This window comes from Phasianus colchicus, chromosome Z (assembly GCF_987193195.1).
Source record: "Phasianus colchicus chromosome Z, bPhaCol1.hap1.1, whole genome shotgun sequence".
Classification (NCBI taxonomy): domain Eukaryota; kingdom Metazoa; phylum Chordata; class Aves; order Galliformes; family Phasianidae; genus Phasianus; species Phasianus colchicus.
In genome coordinates this window covers 4,980,764-4,999,777 of record NC_143476.1, presented here as the reverse complement: position 1 = coordinate 4,999,777, position 19,014 = coordinate 4,980,764, and the positions used below count along the sequence as shown (strand labels likewise).

The 19,014-nt window shown below is 48.9% G+C and overlaps 1 protein-coding gene across 1 annotated transcript; it reads left to right on the top strand.

The window, feature by feature from the left end:
• Positions 1 to 16,892: 16,892 nt before the first annotated feature.
• Positions 16,893 to 18,485, top strand: LOC149912284 (rho GTPase-activating protein 33-like). Its single transcript, XM_090130980.1, has 4 exons — positions 16,893 to 16,978; positions 17,321 to 17,398; positions 18,044 to 18,166; positions 18,348 to 18,485. The coding sequence occupies exons 2-4, from the start codon at positions 17,345 to 17,347 to the stop codon at positions 18,483 to 18,485; spliced, it is 315 nt and encodes a 104-aa protein (XP_089987106.1). The 5' UTR covers positions 16,893 to 16,978; positions 17,321 to 17,344.
• The last annotated feature ends 529 nt before the right edge of the window (positions 18,486 to 19,014 follow it).

Here is a 19,014-nt window from a genome sequence, read left to right as displayed (position 1 = left end):
CCCTCTAGCTGTCAAGTCAAGAGCTCCTGTGTCACACCAGGAAGAGCAATCTGTTACCTGCTGTGCCATGCTCATGTCAGCAGCAATGCAGATGCCAGCAGCTGATGCCCACAAGGACAGCCAGCCTGGACTTATTTTCATTACATACCTTTGTCCTGATGTCCTTCCAGAAGCTGGGACATTTCTCCCTCTCAGCAGCAGAGGGCAGGAGAGTTGCAAGGTGAGGGCACACTCTCCCCTGTTTATCTGGCACTCAAAGAGAAAGAGAAGATGAAAACCAGATGTGTTTCCCTGCCCATGGCAAACACCAGCCTTTCCATCCTTACAGTCCTTCCTGACATCAGCACTAATTGAAACAACATCCCACTCACCTTTGCCATGTCTGGCAGAGGTTGCAGCTCTGTCTATTGCATCCCTCTAGCTGTCAAGTCAAGAGCTTATGTGTCACACAAAGAAAAGCAACCTTTTACCTGCTTTGCCATGCTCACGGCAGCAGTAATGCAGATGCCAGCAGCTGATGCCCACAACGACTGCCAGCCTGGACTTATTTTCATTACATATCTTTGTCCTGATGTCCTTCTAGAAGCTGGGTCATTTCACCATCACAGCAGAAGAGGGCAGGGGAGTTGCAAGGAGAGGGCACACTCTCCCCTGTTTATCTGGCACTCAAAGAGAAAGAGAAAATGAAAACCAGATGTGTTTCCCTGCCCATGGCAAACACCAGCCTTTCCATCCTTACAGTCCTTCCTGACATCAGCACTAACTGAAACAACATCCCACTCACCTTTGCCATGTCTGGCAGAGGTTGCAGCTCTTTCTATTGCATCCCTCTAGCTTTCAAGTCAAGAGCTCCTGTGTCACACCAGGAAAAGCAATCTGTTACCTGCTGTGCCATGCTCATGTCAGCAGTAATGCAGATGCCAGCAGCTGATGCCCACAAGGACAGCCAGCCTGGACTTATTTTCATTACATACCTTTGTCCTGATGTCCTTCCAGAAGCTGGGACATTTCACCACCTCAGCAGAAGAGGGCAGGGGAGTTACAAGGTGAGGGCACACTCTCCCCTGTTTATCTGGCACTCAAAGAGAAAGAGAAAATGAAAACCAGATGTGTTTCCCTGCCCATGGCAAACACCAGCCTTTCCACCCTTACAGTCCTTCCTGACATCAGCACTAATTGAAACAACATCCCACTCACCTTTGCCATGTCTGGCAGAGGTTGCAGCTCTGTCTATTGCATCCCTCTAGCTTTCAACTCAAGAGCTCCTGTGTCACACAAGGAAAAGCAATCTGTTACCTGCTGTGCCATGCTCATGGCAGCAGCAATGCAGATGCCAGCAGCTGATGCCCACAAGGACAGCCAGCCTGGACTTATTTTCATTACATATCTTTGTCCTGATGTCCTTCTAGAAGCTGGGACATTTCACCATCTCAGCAGAAGAGGGCAGGGGAGTTGCAAGGTGAGCGCACACTCTCCCCTGTTTATCTGGCACTCAAAGAGAAAGAGAAAATGAAAACCAGATGTGTTTTTCTGCCCATGGCAAACACCAGCCTTTCCATCCTTACAGTCCTTCCTGACATCAGCACTAATTGAAACAACATCCCACTCACCTTTGCCATGTCTGGCAGAGGTTGCAGCTCTGTCTATTGCATCCCTCTAGCTGTCAAGTCAAGAGCTCCTGTGTCACACCAGGAAAAGCAATCTGTTACCTGCTTTGCCATGCTCATGGCAGCAGCAATGCAGATGCCAGCAGCTGATGCCCACAACGACTGCCAGCCTGGACTTATTTTCATTACATATCTTTGTCCTGATGTCCTTCCAGAAGCTGGGACATTTCACCATCTCAGCAGAAGAGGGCAGGGGAGTTGCAAGGTGAGGGCACACTCTCCCCTGTTTATCTGGCACTCAAAGAGAAAGAGAAGATGAAAACCAGATGTGTTTCCCTGCCCATGGCAAACACCAGCCTTTCCATCCTTACAGTCCTTCCTGATATCAGCAGCAACTGAAACAACATCCCACTCACCTTTGCCATGTCTGGCAGAGGTTGCAGCTCTTGCTATTGCATCCCTCTAGCTTTCAACTCAAGAGCTCCTGTGTCACACAAGGAAAAGCAATCTGTTACCTGCTGTGCCATGCTCATGTCAGCAGCAATGCAGATGCCAGCACCTGATGCCCACAAGGACAGCCAGCCTGGACTTATTTTCATTACATACCTTTGTCCTGATGTCCTTCCAGAAGCTGGGACATTTCTCCCTCTCAGCAGCAGAGGGCAGGAGAGTTGCATGGTGAGGGCACACTCTCCCCTGTTTATCTGGCACTCAAAGAGAAAGAGAAAATGAAAACCAGATGTGTTTCCCTGCCCATGGCAAACACCAGCCTTTCCATCCTTACAGTCCTTCCTGACATCAGCACTAATTGAAACAACATCCCACTCACCTTTGCCATGTCTGGCAGAGGTTGCAGCTCTGTCTATTGCATCCCTCTAGCTGTCAAGTCAAGAGCTCCTGTGTCACACAAGGAAAAGCAACCTTTTACCTGCTTTGCCATGCTCATGGCAGCAGCAATGCAGATGCCAGCAGCTGATGCCCACAACGACTGCCAGCCTGGACTTATTTTCATTACATATCTTTGTCCTGATGTCCTTCCAGAAGCTGGGACATTTCACCGTCTCAGCAGAAGAGGGCAGGGGAGTTGCAAGGTGAGGGCACACTCTCCCCTGTTTATCTGGCACTCAAAGAGAAAGAGAAAATGAAAACCAGATGTGTTTCCCTGCCCATGGCAAACACCAGCCTTTCCATCCTTACAGTCCTTCCTGACATCAGCACTAATTGAAACAACATCCCACTCACCTTTGCCATGTCTGGCAGAGGTTGCAGCTCTGTCTATTGCATCCCTCTAGCTTTCAACTCAAGAGCTCCTGTGTCACACAAGGAAAAGCAATCTGATACCTGCTGTGCCATGCTCATGTCAGCAGCAATGCAGATGCCAGCAGCTGATGCCCACAAGGACAGCCAGCCTGGACTTATTTTCATTACATACCTTTGTCCTGATGTCCTTCCAGAAGCTGGGACATTTCTCCCTCTCAGCAGCAGAGGGCAGGAGAGTTGCAAGGTGAGGGCACACTCTCCCTTGTTTATCTGGCACTCAAAGAGAAAGAGAAGATGAAAACCAGATGTGTTTACCTGCCCATGGCAAACACCAGCCTTTCCATCCTTACAGTCCTTCCTGACATCAGCACTAATTGAAACAACATCCCACTCACCTTTGCCATGTCTGGCAGAGGTTGCAGCTCTGTCTATTGCATCCCTCTAGCTGTCAAGTCAAGAGCTCCTGTGTCACACCAGGAAAAGCAATCTGTTACCTGCTGTGCCATGCTCATGTCAGCAGCAATGCAGATGCCAGCAGCTGATGCCCACAAGGACAGCCAGCCTGGACTTATTTTCATTACATACCTTTGTCCTGATGTCCTTCCAGAAGCTGGGACATTTCTCCCTCTCAGCAGCAGAGGGCAGGAGAGTTGCAAGGTGAGGGCACACTCTCCCTTGTTTATCTGGCACTCAAAGAGAAAGAGAAGATGAAAACCAGATGTGTTTCCCTGCCCATGGCAAACACCAGCCTTTCCATCCTTACAGTCCTTCCTGACATCAGCACTAATTGAAACAACATCCCACTCACCTTTGCCATGTCTGGCAGAGGTTGCAGCTCTGTCTATTGCATCCCTCTAGCTGTCAAGTCAAGAGCTCCTGTGTCACACCAGGAAGAGCAATCTGTTACCTGCTGTGCCATGCTCATGTCAGCAGCAATGCAGATGCCAGCAGCTGATGCCCACAAGGACAGCCAGCCTGGACTTATTTTCATTACATACCTTTGTCCTGATGTCCTTCCAGAAGCTGGGACATTTCTCCCTCTCAGCAGCAGAGGGCAGGAGAGTTGCAAGGTGAGGGCACACTCTCCCCTGTTTATCTGGCACTCAAAGAGAAAGAGAAGATGAAAACCAGATGTGTTTCCCTGCCCATGGCAAACACCAGCCTTTCCATCCTTACAGTCCTTCCTGACATCAGCACTAATTGAAACAACATCCCACTCACCTTTGCCATGTCTGGCAGAGGTTGCAGCTCTGTCTATTGCATCCCTCTAGCTGTCAAGTCAAGAGCTTATGTGTCACACAAAGAAAAGCAACCTTTTACCTGCTTTGCCATGCTCACGGCAGCAGTAATGCAGATGCCAGCAGCTGATGCCCACAACGACTGCCAGCCTGGACTTATTTTCATTACATATCTTTGTCCTGATGTCCTTCTAGAAGCTGGGTCATTTCACCATCACAGCAGAAGAGGGCAGGGGAGTTGCAAGGAGAGGGCACACTCTCCCCTGTTTATCTGGCACTCAAAGAGAAAGAGAAAATGAAAACCAGATGTGTTTCCCTGCCCATGGCAAACACCAGCCTTTCCATCCTTACAGTCCTTCCTGACATCAGCACTAACTGAAACAACATCCCACTCACCTTTGCCATGTCTGGCAGAGGTTGCAGCTCTTTCTATTGCATCCCTCTAGCTTTCAAGTCAAGAGCTCCTGTGTCACACCAGGAAAAGCAATCTGTTACCTGCTGTGCCATGCTCATGTCAGCAGCAATGCAGATGCCAGCAGCTGATGCCCACAAGGACAGCCAGCCTGGACTTATTTTCATTACATACCTTTGTCCTGATGTCCTTCCAGAAGCTGGGACATTTCTCCCTCTCAGCAGCAGAGGGCAGGAGAGTTGCAAGGTGAGGGCACACTCTCCCCTGTTTATCTGGCACTCAAAGAGAAAGAGAAAATGAAAACCAGATGTGTTTCCCTGCCCATGGCAAACACCAGCCTTTCCATCCTTACAGTCCTTCCTGACATCAGCACTAATTGAAACAACATCCCACTCACCTTTGCCATGTCTGGCAGAGGTTGCAGCTCTGTCTATTGCATCCCTCTAGCTTTCAACTCAAGAGCTCCTGTGTCACACAAGGAAAAGCAATCTGTTACCTGCTGTGCCATGCTCATGGCAGCAGCAATGCAGATGCCAGCAGCTGATGCCCACAAGGACAGCCAGCCTGGACTTATTTTCATTACATACCTTTGTCCTGATGTCCTTCCAGAAGCTGGGACATTTCACCACCTCAGCAGAAGAGGGCAGGGGAGTTACAAGGTGAGGGCACACTCTCCCCTGTTTATCTGGCACTCAAAGAGAAAGAGAAAATGAAAACCAGATGTGTTTCCCTGCCCATGGCAAACACCAGCCTTTCCACCCTTACAGTCCTTCCTGACATCAGCACTAATTGAAACAACATCCCACTCACCTTTGCCATGTCTGGCAGAGGTTGCAGCTCTGTCTATTGCATCCCTCTAGCTTTCAACTCAAGAGCTCCTGTGTCACACAAGGAAAAGCAATCTGTTACCTGCTGTGCCATGCTCATGGCAGCAGCAATGCAGATGCCAGCAGCTGATGCCCACAAGGACAGCCAGCCTGGACTTATTTTCATTACATATCTTTGTCCTGATGTCCTTCTAGAAGCTGGGACATTTCACCATCTCAGCAGAAGAGGGCAGGGGAGTTGCAAGGTGAGCGCACACTCTCCCCTGTTTATCTGGCACTCAAAGAGAAAGAGAAAATGAAAACCAGATGTGTTTTTCTGCCCATGGCAAACACCAGCCTTTCCATCCTTACAGTCCTTCCTGACATCAGCACTAATTGAAACAACATCCCACTCACCTTTGCCATGTCTGGCAGAGGTTGCAGCTCTGTCTATTGCATCCCTCTAGCTGTCAAGTCAAGAGCTCCTGTGTCACACCAGGAAAAGCAATCTGTTACCTGCTTTGCCATGCTCATGGCAGCAGCAATGCAGATGCCAGCAGCTGATGCCCACAACGACTGCCAGCCTGGACTTATTTTCATTACATATCTTTGTCCTGATGTCCTTCTAGAAGCTGGGACATTTCACCATCTCAGCAGAAGAGGGCAGGGGAGTTGCAAGGTGAGGGCACACTCTCCCCTGTTTATCTGGCACTCAAAGAGAAAGAGAAAATGAAAACCAGATGTGTTTCCCTGCCCATGGCAAACACCAGCCTTTCCATCCTTACAGTCCTTCCTGACATCAGCACTAATTGAAACAACATCCCACTCACCTTTGCCATGTCTGGCAGAGGTTGCAGCTCTGTCTATTGCATCCCTCTAGCTGTCAAGTCAAGAGCTCCTGTGTCACACAAGGAAAAGCAACCTTTTACCTGCTTTGCCATGCTCATGGCAGCAGCAATGCAGATGCCAGCAGCTGATGCCCACAAGGACAGCCAGCCTGGACTTATTTTCATTACATATCTTTGTCCTGATGTCCTTCTAGAAGCTGGGACATTTCACCATCTCAGCAGAAGAGGGCAGGGGAGTTGCAAGGTGAGGGCACACTCTCCCCTGTTTATCTGGCACTCAAAGAGAAAGAGAAAATGAAAACCAGATGTGTTTCCCTGCCCATGGCAAACACCAGCCTTTCCATCCTTACAGTCCTTCCTGACATCAGCACTAACTGAAACAACATCCCACTCACCTTTGCCATGTCTGGCAGAGGTTGCAGCTCTGTCTATTGCATCCCTCTAGCTGTCAAGTCAAGAGCTCCTGTGTCACACAAGGAAAAGCAACCTTTTACCTGCTTTGCCATGCTCATGGCAGCAGCAATGCAGATGCCAGCAGCTGATGCCCACAACGACTGCCAGCCTGGACTTATTTTCATTACATATCTTTGTCCTGATGTCCTTCTAGAAGCTGGGACATTTCACCATCTCAGCAGAAGAGGGCAGGGGAGTTGCAAGGTGAGGGCACACTCTCCCCTGTTTATCTGGCACTCAAAGAGAAAGAGAAGATGAAAACCAGATGTGTTTCCCTGCCCATGGCAAACACCAGCCTTTCCATCCTTACAGTCCTTCCTGACATCAGCAGCAACTGAAACAACATCCCACTCACCTTTGCCATGTCTGGCAGAGGTTGCAGCTCTGTCTATTGCATCCCTCTAGCTGTCAAGTCAAGAGCTCCTGTGTCACACAAGGAAAAGCAATCTGTTACCTGCTGTGCCATGCTGATGTCAGCAGCAATGCAGATGCCAGCAGCTGATGCCCACAAGGACAGCCAGCCTGGACTTATTTTCATTACATACCTTTGTCCTGATGTCCTTCCAGAAGCTGGGACATTTCACCACCTCAGCAGAAGAGGGCAGGGGAGTTACAAGGTGAGGGCACACTCTCCCCTGTTTATCTGGCACTCAAAGAGAAAGAGAAAATGAAAACCAGATGTGTTTCCCTGCCCATGGCAAACACCAGCCTTTCCATCCTTACAGTCCTTCCTGACATCAGCACTAATTGAAACAACATCCCACTCACCTTTGCCATGTCTGGCAGAGGTTGCAGCTCTGTCTATTGCATCCCTCTAGCTTTCAAGTCAAGAGCTCCTGTGTCACACAAGGAAAAGCAACCTTTTACCTGCTTTGCCATGCTCATGGCAGCAGCAATGCAGATGCCAGCAGCTGATGCCCACAAGGACAGCCAGCCTGGACTTATTTTCATTACATATCTTTCTCCTGATGTCCTTCTAGAAGCTGGGACATTTCACCATCTCAGCAGAAGAGGGCAGGGGAGTTGCAAGGTGAGGGCACACTCTCCCCTGTTTATCTGGCACTCAAAGAGAAAGAGAAGATGAAAACCAGATGTGTTTCCCTGCCCATGGCAAACACCAGCCTTTCCATCCTTACAGTCCTTCCTGACATCAGCAGCAACTGAAACAACATCCCACTCACCTTTGCCATGTCTGGCAGAGGTTGCAGCTCTGTCTATTGCATCCCTCTAGCTTTCAAGTCAAGAGCTCCTGTGTCACACAAGGAAAAGCAATCTGTTACCTGCTGTGCCATGCTCATGTCAGCAGCAATGCAGATGCCAGCAGCTGATGCCCACAAGGACAGCCAGCCTGGACTTATTTTCATTACATACCTTTGTCCTGATGTCCTTCCAGAAGCTGGGACATTTCTCCCTCTCAGCAGCAGAGGGCAGGAGAGTTGCAAGGTGAGGGCACACTCTCCCCTGTTTATCTGGCACTCAAAGAGAAAGAGAAGATGAAAACCAGATGTGTTTCCCTGCCCATGGCAAACACCAGCCTTTCCATCCTTACAGTCCTTCCTGACATCAGCACTAATTGAAACAACATCCCACTCACCTTTGCCATGTCTGGCAGAGGTTGCAGCTCTGTCTATTGCATCCCTCTAGCTGTCAAGTCAAGAGCTCCTGTGTCACACAAAGAAAAGCAACCTTTTACCTGCTTTGCCATGCTCACGGCAGCAGTAATGCAGATGCCAGCAGCTGATGCCCACAACGACTGCCAACCTGGACTTATTTTCATGACATATCTTTGTCCTGATGTCCTTCTAGAAGCTGGGACATTTCACCATCTCAGCAGAAGAGGGCTGGGGAGTTACAAGGTGAGGGCACACTCTCCCCTGTTTATCTAGCACTCAAAGAGAAAGAGAAAATGAAAACCAGATATGTTTCCGTGTCCATGGCAAACACCAGCCCTTTCATCCTTACAGTCCTTCCTGACATCAGCACTAATTGAAACAACATCCCACTCACCTTTGCCATGTCTGGCAGAGGTTGCAGCTCTGTCTATTGCATCCCTCTAGCTTTCAAGTCAAGAGCTCCTGTGTCACACAAAGAAAAGCAATCTGTTACCTGCTGTGCCATGCTCATGCCAGCAGCAATGCAGATGCCAGCAGCTGATGCCCACAAGGACAGCCAGCCTGGACTTATTTTCATTACATATCTTTGTTTTGAAGTCCGTCTAGAAGCTTGAACACTTCTCCATCTCTGCTGCAATGGTCAAAAAGGGTCCAAGTTTAGGGCACACTCTCCTCATGGCCTCTTGCACTCAAAGGCAAAGAGAAGATGAAAACCAGAAGTGTTTCTTTGCCCATGGCAGACACTAGCCTTTCCATCCTGACAGTCCTTCCTACAATCAGCTGGAATTGAAACAACATCCCCCACATCTCTTTTTTGAACTTATTCATGCGTGAATAATAATAATGTGAATTTTTCTGTAAATCTTATTTCTGCATGGAATCGATCAGATAACCGGAGCTTTTTTCTCTAAAACAATCCAGCAAATTTGCATTGCTTATCTATGTACGCAAAATGTTTTTGCCATTCATCTCAAATATCAATACATCTGGCAAAATAAGATAGAAAAAGTATTTACAGACATTCTTGGACATGGATTACTTCTAGTCAAGTGGGAAAGAATCCCTAAGCTGCAATCATGAAATTCTTTTATCAGTTTCTCTGATTTATTCAGTGTTACTAAAAGGGAAATAAGACACAGGCTTTTGATAGCAGCTGCCAATTTAAGAATGATAATAAGTTTTATTATTCTTGGCTAAGATCAAAGTCCTGCATTTCAGGATTATCTCCAGCTCATCAAGTATAATTAACAGTTTTGGATAGCCACATAATTGTATAGCAATATTGTCTTCCTGCAAGGAATTTCATTGTTTTGACACGTGCCACAGGTTGTTAATAGATTGCCTGATTACCATTTATTTTTTTTATTGGCTTATGATGACCACAGAAAATTATACAGCAGCACCATAAAAACTTTAAATCCTATCCCATGTATCTGCACTCATACGAAAATAATATTGGAAAGCATTGGTGAAAATAAGATTACAAAATAAAGCAGAGGACAATTTCAGTGAAAGCCTGCAGGTTTCTCAGCTCTGCTTATTTCAAACCCCTGAAGACATCCACGGGTTTCCTGCTGTGGGACACAGGCACTCACCTGCAGCTCAGCACTGCCTGCTCATGCCTGCGCACACCTTCAGGCTGGAACCAAGGAAATCCTCAGCAAAGACATCAGCACACTTTTGTTATGATGACTTTCATAAAGAAGCATCAAATATTTCTTCACGAGAAATACTGCAAGTCCCTTTGACACTAGCCCTTATTTTAAATGTTTAGATTTGTGCTTCATTCAGGCGTGCTGTCACTCCCAAAAAGATTTTTATTCCTTTTCATTCTGAGGAACACAGTGATTTCTGCCTTGTTTACTGACTGTAGGCACAGCAATACTCCTGCACCTTCAGGGAAACAGCAAATCCATCTCTTTCACACCCTACTTCTATCAAGCTCATTCACCTTACAAGGTATTTATTGCAAGCAGCTCTTCCAAAAATGGAGACTAACAGAACCTGCAACCCAGGACACCTCAGTAAGCCAGTACTTTTCATCTCCTGAAGGTGTAGGTAGACACAGAGCTGGAACATCTTTTCCAGAGCTGTGTGATGCTGTCTCATCTGTGTTCCCTTTCTGTTGACTCAGTGTCACTTCTTATCTAACCTGGTTGCATCCCAGGATTTCTGGTGCCAAAAATAAACTGACAGCTTTCATCACTAGTTAAAAGGAAACTGCAATAGGAAAAGCAATTTTTCTGATTTCTCTGTTGATCAAAGATGCTTCATGCAAGCCTGATGCGGTAGAAACAATATCAGCTTTAGAATGACAGTCATTAGAGCAGAATCCTTTCACTGATGAAATCCCACAGTCCTGATTCATACAACACTGACACTGGAGGACACAGTAGTTTAGATGAGAGCGCATTAAAAATGACTAAGTTAAGGTCACAAGGATCACACTCTTTTCACTTGAAAATGCAGAGCTTACACGAACACTGGAGCCCTGGGCAGACTGGCCTCGTATTAAATGTAGAAGGTGGGGCCCTGCCTATGGCAGGGGGGTTGGAGATTCATGAACCTTGAGCTCCTTTCCAAGCCGGGCCATGCTGTGATTCTGGGATTCTCACCTTTGCCTCATCTGGCAGAGGGAGGCAGCTCTTTCTCTTGTCTCCCTATGGCTGTCAGGTCACCAGGGCCAGTGTCACACAGGGAACTGCAAACACTGTGTGTGCTGTGCCCTGCCCATGGCAGCACAGAGGCAGCTGCCAGCAGCTGATGCCCACAAGGACAGCCAGCCTGGACTTCCTTTGATTCCTTCCCTTTGGATCAGCGTCCTTCAGGAAGGCGGAACATCTCTCCAGCTGAGCAGCAGAGGACAGCAGGGCTTCGTTGTCTGGGCATGTTCTCTTCTGGCCCTCTGGCCCTCACAGACACAGGAGGAGGACACAGAGGCTGCTGTAACACAGCCAGCCCTGCCTCTCAGGTCAGCTCTCAGGCCATCCTCTCTCCCCTCAGCAGCAGCTCACTGTTCTGCACTCCTCTGGCCTGGGCTGGCAGAGGTGTGCAGCAGTTCTGCTGATCTCCCAGTGCTGGCCATGTCTGCAGTGCCTGTGTGAAAGACACAGGAAGCTGCCAGCATTGCACTGCTCTGCTGTGCCCCTGCCATCACCGAGTTTGCTGTCAGCAGCTGCTGCTACACGTCCATTCAGGCACAGGCCTTTCCTTCCTGGACCTCTTTCCCCCCTCTCTCCTCTGCTCTCTCTCGTGCTCCCCTTTGGCCTGGGCTGGCTGAGCAGTGCAGGCCTTGTTGTTGCTCCCTGGGCCAACTACGTCACGGTTCCCCGTGACTCTGCCAGCTGCTCTGACACAGCGACTGCGTCCTCAGTGTGGATTCCAGAATGCGACAGACGTCCAGAGAAGACTTCCAGGGCTGATTGGAACATGCTGCCATCAAGAACTGCCATGGCTCAGGCCCCCTGGGAATCTGCTCACAGCGAAAGCTGCTGTCACTCTGTGTGGGCACAGCCTTGTCTGTGTAGGCCTGCTCACACTGCAGCCCCTGTCTGCACCAGAACCGTGCCGATCCACCTTCTCTTGGCCTCCTTGCCTGCATGGAAAAGGGCAGCTTGGGCTGAAGTCCCTCAACTTGCAGATGGCCGAGTGAAGTCTCTGAGCCCTGGTGACCCACGCAGCTCTTCAGCCTGCTGACCTGCTCTGCTGGGGCTGTCTTAAAAGGCAGAGGGCACGTTATCCTAATGTCCCCACATCCATCCCTCTTAGCATACTGTAGGCCAGTTCCTAAAAGGACACCTGCACAATCTCTCTGAATGTTAATCAACATGTAGTTAGTTTTCAGTGGTGATTAGCTATGTGTTTAGTCAGAGGTGCAATGGTTCTAATGGTGAGAGAAAGACATTCCCAGTTGTCATCAGGTGGAACACACTTCAGACTGGAATCCTCAAGCAGACTGCAGTCAAGCTTTCTTAATTACTCGTTGTTGTTATCAATTCAGACGCATCTCTGAATTCCTGCTTGAATGAACATTCTGTAATAATCTGCTGAGACAGTGCAAGGCTTGACAATGAGACTATAGTTTATGAAAGCAGCACTTTTTACTTCCTTTACAAGTTCTTATCTGAATGCTAAATACAACATCAATTCACTTCTCACTGGGTTGAACGTTTTAAATATTTGGTAAATATAAGGTTCTAATTCTGACATTTAATATGAAAATATTAAAATTCCTTGTAAGTACTTTTTTGTTGGAATGCCAGATGCTAAAGGGATGAAGTGGCACAAGAAAGCAAAATATCTCTGCTGATGGCAGGAAGGACTGTAAGGATGGAAAGGCTGGTGTTTGCCATGGGCAGGGAAACACATCTGGTTTTCTTGTTCCCTTTGTCTTTGAGTGCCAGAAAAATAGAGGAGAGCGTGCCCTCACCTTGGACCCCTCCTGCCCTCTGCTGCTGAGAGGGAGAAATGTCCCACCTCCTACAAGGACATCAGGACAAAGATAAGTATTGGAAATAAGTCCAGGCTGGCTGTACTTGTGGGCATCTGTTGCTGGAAAATTTAATGGCAGTAAACTGCCTCGATAATGACAGAATGAGGGTGACAATAGAATGGTACGTAATCACAGTGCAATGAAAAAAGTATGCAGGGTGCAGGAAGGGAGGTGTGGACATTCTGAGTTGCAACTCTTTATTTGCTCCAGAAAGCTCTATCAGAATGGAAGACTGAAGGAAATACTTTGAGGGGTTTTTTAATGTGACTGGATAAAAGATCCACGTGGCAAATTGAATAACTGGGTGGTAAAGGGACATAGATACCTCACTGTTTCATGGAACCTTTCAGTTAAGCACCTGAGCACTGTGTACAGGACTTGGGAATATAAGTATTAGAGGATCATGGAATATCTGTATTTGGAAGGGACCTCGAGGATCATGTATTCCACCTCCTGGTTCCACACCGGACCTCCTATGGGTCAAGCCCTGTGTCTGAGAGCATTGTGCAAATGCTCTTTGGCCTTTGTCAGCTCAGTGCCAAACCACTGCCCTGGGGAGCCAGTGCCAAATTCCATGTATCTAGTTCATCCTACAGAATGATGCCAAGAACAGTTATAGAGATCGACTTACAAACAAAATTCTTGTCTTGAATTAATGGTACACTCACCATTTAAAAAAAAAAAAAAGGAGTTAGAAGAAAACATGTAAGTGTAGATTTAAAAGCAACCTGTATTGTTACTTAGAGTTTGATATAGTGTAATCCAGTGCACAGTACTTGTAACGTGTGTTTTACAAAATGCTTTGCAATGTAGGCATCTATTAAGATAAATGCTGCAAGTTCTAATATGTCCATGACCTTTTCAAACTGTTCCTTACTCCTACACATCACTACGAGTAGTTCTTCTGTCAGGAAGGATCACATGAGTAATTAACCTGTGACCTTAAGTTTGGAATTAAATGCATACAGTGGAAGTAAGAGCTGTGGGTTATTTTGCTCTTTCAGTGTTGAACAGCCGAGGTGTTTTGTTTTGGAGGGTGGACAGTGATGGGACAAGTGGGGAATGGCTTTAAACTGAGACGGGGGGTGTTGAGGTTTAGGTTGGATGTGAGGAGGAAGTTTTTCAGCCAGAGGGTGGTGAGGCACTGGAACAGGTTGCCCAGGGAGGCTGTGGATGCCCCATCCCTGCAGGCATCCAAGGCCAGGCTGGATGTGGCTCTGGGCAGCCTGGGCTGCTGGTTGGCAGGTTAGAAACCCAGCATGACTTTATTGCAGCCCTGGGTGCAGGGGGATCACTGCTCCTAGCATGCACACAGAAGAGCTGGAGCACACAGGTGATGTCCATTCCACTTGTGAACATTCCTGCAATTGCAGAGAGCGTGCGCCTGTTCCAATCACTGCTGCACAGATTAAAAACTGATTGCAGAGGAGCTGTTTTGGTATGGGGTTCTTGCCAACGGTCTGCAGTGGCTGTGTGATTCCTCGGGGAGTTGCTCTCCAGCCCAAAGGTCATGTCCTAAGTCGACCAGATCCCGTTTGTGTCCAGAAATGGCTGACAACAGATCAGCTGCTGGTCAAGTTTCTAACATCACACTGGCCTTGCTCCAGTGTCTGTGTCATCAGCCCCAGCACATACGGTGCACCTCTTCAAGGCTTTGCAACACTGAGACTCTGCACTTGGGCTCCAGACATCCTGCTGCACCAAGAGGTTATTCTAGCTTTGGTATCTTGCAACTTTGTCTATAACTACATCACTGTAATCATAAATGTCTAGGAGCATGGAGGTGGAGAAATTAATCTTCCTGTAATTCTCTCTACTGCAGCCCCGTGGTTGTCAACACCTAATGCAATATTGAAATTTCAGTTGAGAAATTGAAAGCTGTCCCTAACAAAAAAACATCTGCATTTGTTATTGAAATCACACTGAGGATCAATAAATCCAAATGCTTCCAGCATAACCACGATTACAGGCAGTGTTTAGACAAGCTCTTACAGGAAAACCATGAACACAAGGCTAAAGAGAGACTAAGTGATGCACTCTGCAGGAATACTCATGGAAGTCTTCACAGTGCAGGAGTCTGATCTGATTACAGATGCTGTGCTTTAAGTACCCCTTATCATATCTTTTTTTTCACTGTTGTGCAGGGGTTGGACTCAGTGATCTCTGCAGGCTGGAGATGCTGTTTGCTAATGGCAGATGGAGATAGGAAAAGCAAGTAAAAGGCATGCTGTGCATAGCCACCACATGGCATCTGCACCATTTCCCCCTGCACCAAGGAGGAGCAGCTCACAAGCTTGGCCTGGGCCAGGGAAGGGAGCAGACAAACATCTGGACCGACCCCAAACGAGCTGGTTCTGCAGGTTGGGTGTCTTCTGCTGCTTGTCTCACATCCTGCTGCTCAGCGGTAGATTTGTTCCTGCTCAGTGCTAACAGGAAACTCACACAGCATTTCTGTTTCAGCTGTGCCAACGCTTTGATCCCTTGCTGCTTGGATGGGGCGTTTGAAGAAGGATGCCTGTGCTGATGTCCAGCCAGGCTTTGGGGATGAGTCTCCACACCAGGGTCCGTCTGACAGGACTGAGGGTTGGGGATCCAGCCAGGTCGAGTCCAGCGTGCTTTGCTCTTGTTCTTAGTGCTTGTTTTTGCTCAGGAGGGCAGGAGGTGAACCTCGTGAACCAATGCCTGCAGACGGGGTTTGCAGAGAAAGAGGTCCTGCAGGCCTTGTGTGACAGCCACGGAGCTGCAGCGAGGCTGCATCAGTGTAAAACACCAGAGATCCACGGAGGTGTGAAGGGGAGCTGTGGGCTGCAGTCACGCAGGAAGGGATGTGCATGCTCGGGGTTTGGTTGTTGTGTGTGTGTTAAGTGACTGTGATACCACTGCTGGGTCAGTGTGAGTGTACGGAACAAGTGTGACAGCCTTTTTGATGGAACTCTGTGAAAGGAGTCCTATGGACTTGAGATCCAACTATCAGCCTGTGGGCATCATCCAGGAGTTGGGGTAGGGGATGAGGCAAGGGAAGTTGGGCTGAGAAAGGGATAAAGCAGTCTGGCAGTAGTTCTGTGTTTCTCCCATCTCCTGCTTTATTTCCTTCCAGGTGAAATAGATGGGTGCTGCAACATGCCCTTGAATGTAACAAAACCCACTCTAGTGTGGATTTGACATGGGCCCAGCACTGCAAGGTACGCTGCTGGGAGGAAGCGTCCATCTGGCTGAGGGCAGGAAGGCCCTCCAGAGGGATGCACTGAGGCCAGTTGTGCGAGGCTCAACAAGAGCACGCGCCAGGTCCTGCGCTTTGGTCATGACGACCCCGTGCCAGCTTCTCCAGGATTTGGCTGGGGTAGAATTCCAAGCAGCCCCTGATTCCAGAACGTTGGGCTGGGCTGTTGGAATCTTCTGCCCTTGTGACTGGTCTTGCCTCCCCACCCTGTGCGTCGTGGTGGAGCAGCCTGGTGGCCCTCAGTGATGTCATAAGGGCTAGAATGAGGGGAGGAGCAGTGCGTGCTGCGTCCCTTCATTGGAGCGCTGGAGCTCTGACTGAGCAGCTCGCTTGTTGCACTTGTGCACCGACTGCGTCCCTTTGTCTTCACACCGTCCTGTGCAGCACCTTGTAGGTAAGCTGAGACAGTGTGGGAGAGACGGGGGGACAGTGAGTGCTGAGAACTGCTGGCTGGCGGAGCTCATAGGATCACATTATCTCCATCAGCAGAGGGGTGGCCATGAGGGACAGGGAGGTGATCGTCCCCCCCTGCTCTGCTCTTGTGAGGCCCCAGCTGCAGTACAGTGTCCAGAAAGACAGGGAGCTGTTGGAGAGGGTCCAGAGGCGAGCCACAGAGATGATCAGGGGACAGGAGCACCTCCCCTGCAAAGACAGGCTGAGGGAGCTGGGCTTGTTCAGCCTGGAGAAAAGAAGGCTGTGTGGTGACCTCATGGCAGCCTTCAGTACCTAAAGGGAGCCTAAAAAGAGGAGGGGAATCAACTCTTTGAAAGGGTAGATAACAGCAGGACAAGGGGAAATGGTTTTAAGTTGAAAACTTGAGTTTTTAAGTTGGGGGAGGGCAGATTTTGGTTTTTCCCTCGTAATATTTGGTAAACCGTGGAAGCAAACTGACCTGCTCTTTCTCTCTCCTCTCTCCACCCTCTGCCTGCTTCCCTGCTGCAGCTTTTGCTCGTGGAAGATCAGAGCAAAGAGACAAGGAACGGCTGCGGATTCGTGAGATTTGTCTCCCTCGTTCTGATCTCTTGCCAGGTACCTGCCATGGTTTGTCCCCCCACATGCTTTAGCAGCCCGTGACGCGCCGTGTTTAGTAACACAGCCTCATCCAGCTTTGATGGGACGCTGGTCACGTGTGGGTTTTCTCCACGTGCTCTGCAGCTCAGCCCTCAGAAGGATGCTGTCTGTGGTGCTGTGACCAGCTGGTCTTAGGAAAGCAATCCCTTAGGCAAAGAGTCCCAGCCCCAGCTTGTGCAGAGCTGCACAGCATCACCAGGGACACCAGCAGGCGTGCTTGGGCTGTGTGAGTGTGCCCGACAGCTGTAGGGAGCACAGGAGAGATGTGAACAGAGAAAATAAAAGTGTGTTTCTTTTCAGTTCCAGCTTGTCACACCTACGCTGATGGCTGTGGCGTGCAGCGAGATCAGCTGTGGGCCTGACCTGGCATGGACAGAGGTGGAGTATGAAGCTCTGATTGGTCTTTGTTCCCTGACTGCAGCCAGCAGAGTGAGCCGCAGATGTGCTCTCCTGCTTTCCAAGAGAGCTCCTCTGTGGCAAGACAGTAGTGCAAGCGTGGCAAGTTTATAAACGTACCAGAGCCATCTCGGCTGTTGTGTTTGTCCTCTACTGACTTTTCCCTTGAAATGGCTGCAGAAACAACAATCATTCTCTGCTCTGTTTGGCCTCGCTGTTGGTTGGACTGCTCAAGAGAGCTGCTTGGTGCTTGCAATGGCACTGTTTGCACCTTGTAACTGCAGCCGTAGCTTTGGTTTCCCTCTTCACGGTCTCCTAGCATCTGAAACAGTCAGCCTTCCTGCACAAAGAGCGCAGGAAAGGTGGGGGCAAAATGGACAAGGCCACCTGTCTGCGTCAGTGCCATTGCTGATTAGTCTGGGTGGGGAGAGATGCATCTTTGCTGGCGTGTGCCTGCTGCACACCAGGGAGAGAAACAGCCGTTATTAGACTTGCAGTTCCTTCTGAAGTGCCCACGATAAGGACCGAGTGCACTTCCTGCAGCTTTCTCTGCAGATGTGCTCCTCACCTTGAAGTCCTCCTTGTTGGTTCCCAGCTCCTCACCGTGGCCTGTGCTCTCTGTTTCAGGCTGAGAACAAGGGGAAGCCCCTGCTGGACCATGAGGTGGCACCTGTGAATGTTCCAGCTATTGCTGCTGCCCATGCTATTAAGAGATACGTTGCCCAGGCAGCGGATGAACTCTCCTTTGAGGTAAGCAGTTCAAGGCGTTCCTTGTTGTTCAATTTTACAATGGCAAATGCCTTCAGAGCTGCACTGGTGCAAGTGCTCTCAGGCTCGGCGATGTTTGGCAGTGCAGAAGAATGCAGTCATTTGAGCTGTGCTTTCCTCCCAGCCGTGCTGAAGCTGGGATTGACACTGCAATCTCTTGCAGGTGGGAGACATCGTGTGTGTCATCGACATGCCACCAAAGGAGCTGACCCCCTGGTGGAGAGGCAAGCTCGGCTTCCAGGTAGGCACAAGCTTCAGACTGGAGAGTGCAACTTCAGTAAAGGCAGGAATCTCAGCTTAGAGCTGCTCTGCATGCACAGGATGCCTAGTGGACATAAACAGTTTCGCTGTGTCGGTGTCAGGGGACCTTGCCTTTGGCTGCAAATGTTGAAAAATTGTTACCTTTATGCTGTGAACTATGGCCATTTTCTGCTGGATAGTCTTATGGAACGTCAGGCAAGCACGTTCCGAGGGAAATGTTACGTGGCTTTTGGTTTAACAGTTCAGATCTGAGAAGTGCTGCATGCAATAGTTGGCCTCTCTTTTCTTCTTGTTACAGGTTGGATTTTTCCCAGGGGAGTGTGTGGAACTGATTAATAAGAACATTCCTGAGGCACTCATCAACTCAGTGCCAAAGCCAGGTACAGATATTACATTTAATGTTGTGGGGAAGCAAAAGGGAGTCTTTTTTGGGGTGTGTTCCATGTTTAGTACCTCCTTTATCCATGCCACATTGTCCTCTGGGTTGATGATTCTTCATGCACACCATGGGGCAGAGATTTGGCCCAATCCTCCTGATTTTATGATTGGACTTGGCAAAACTATAGAAT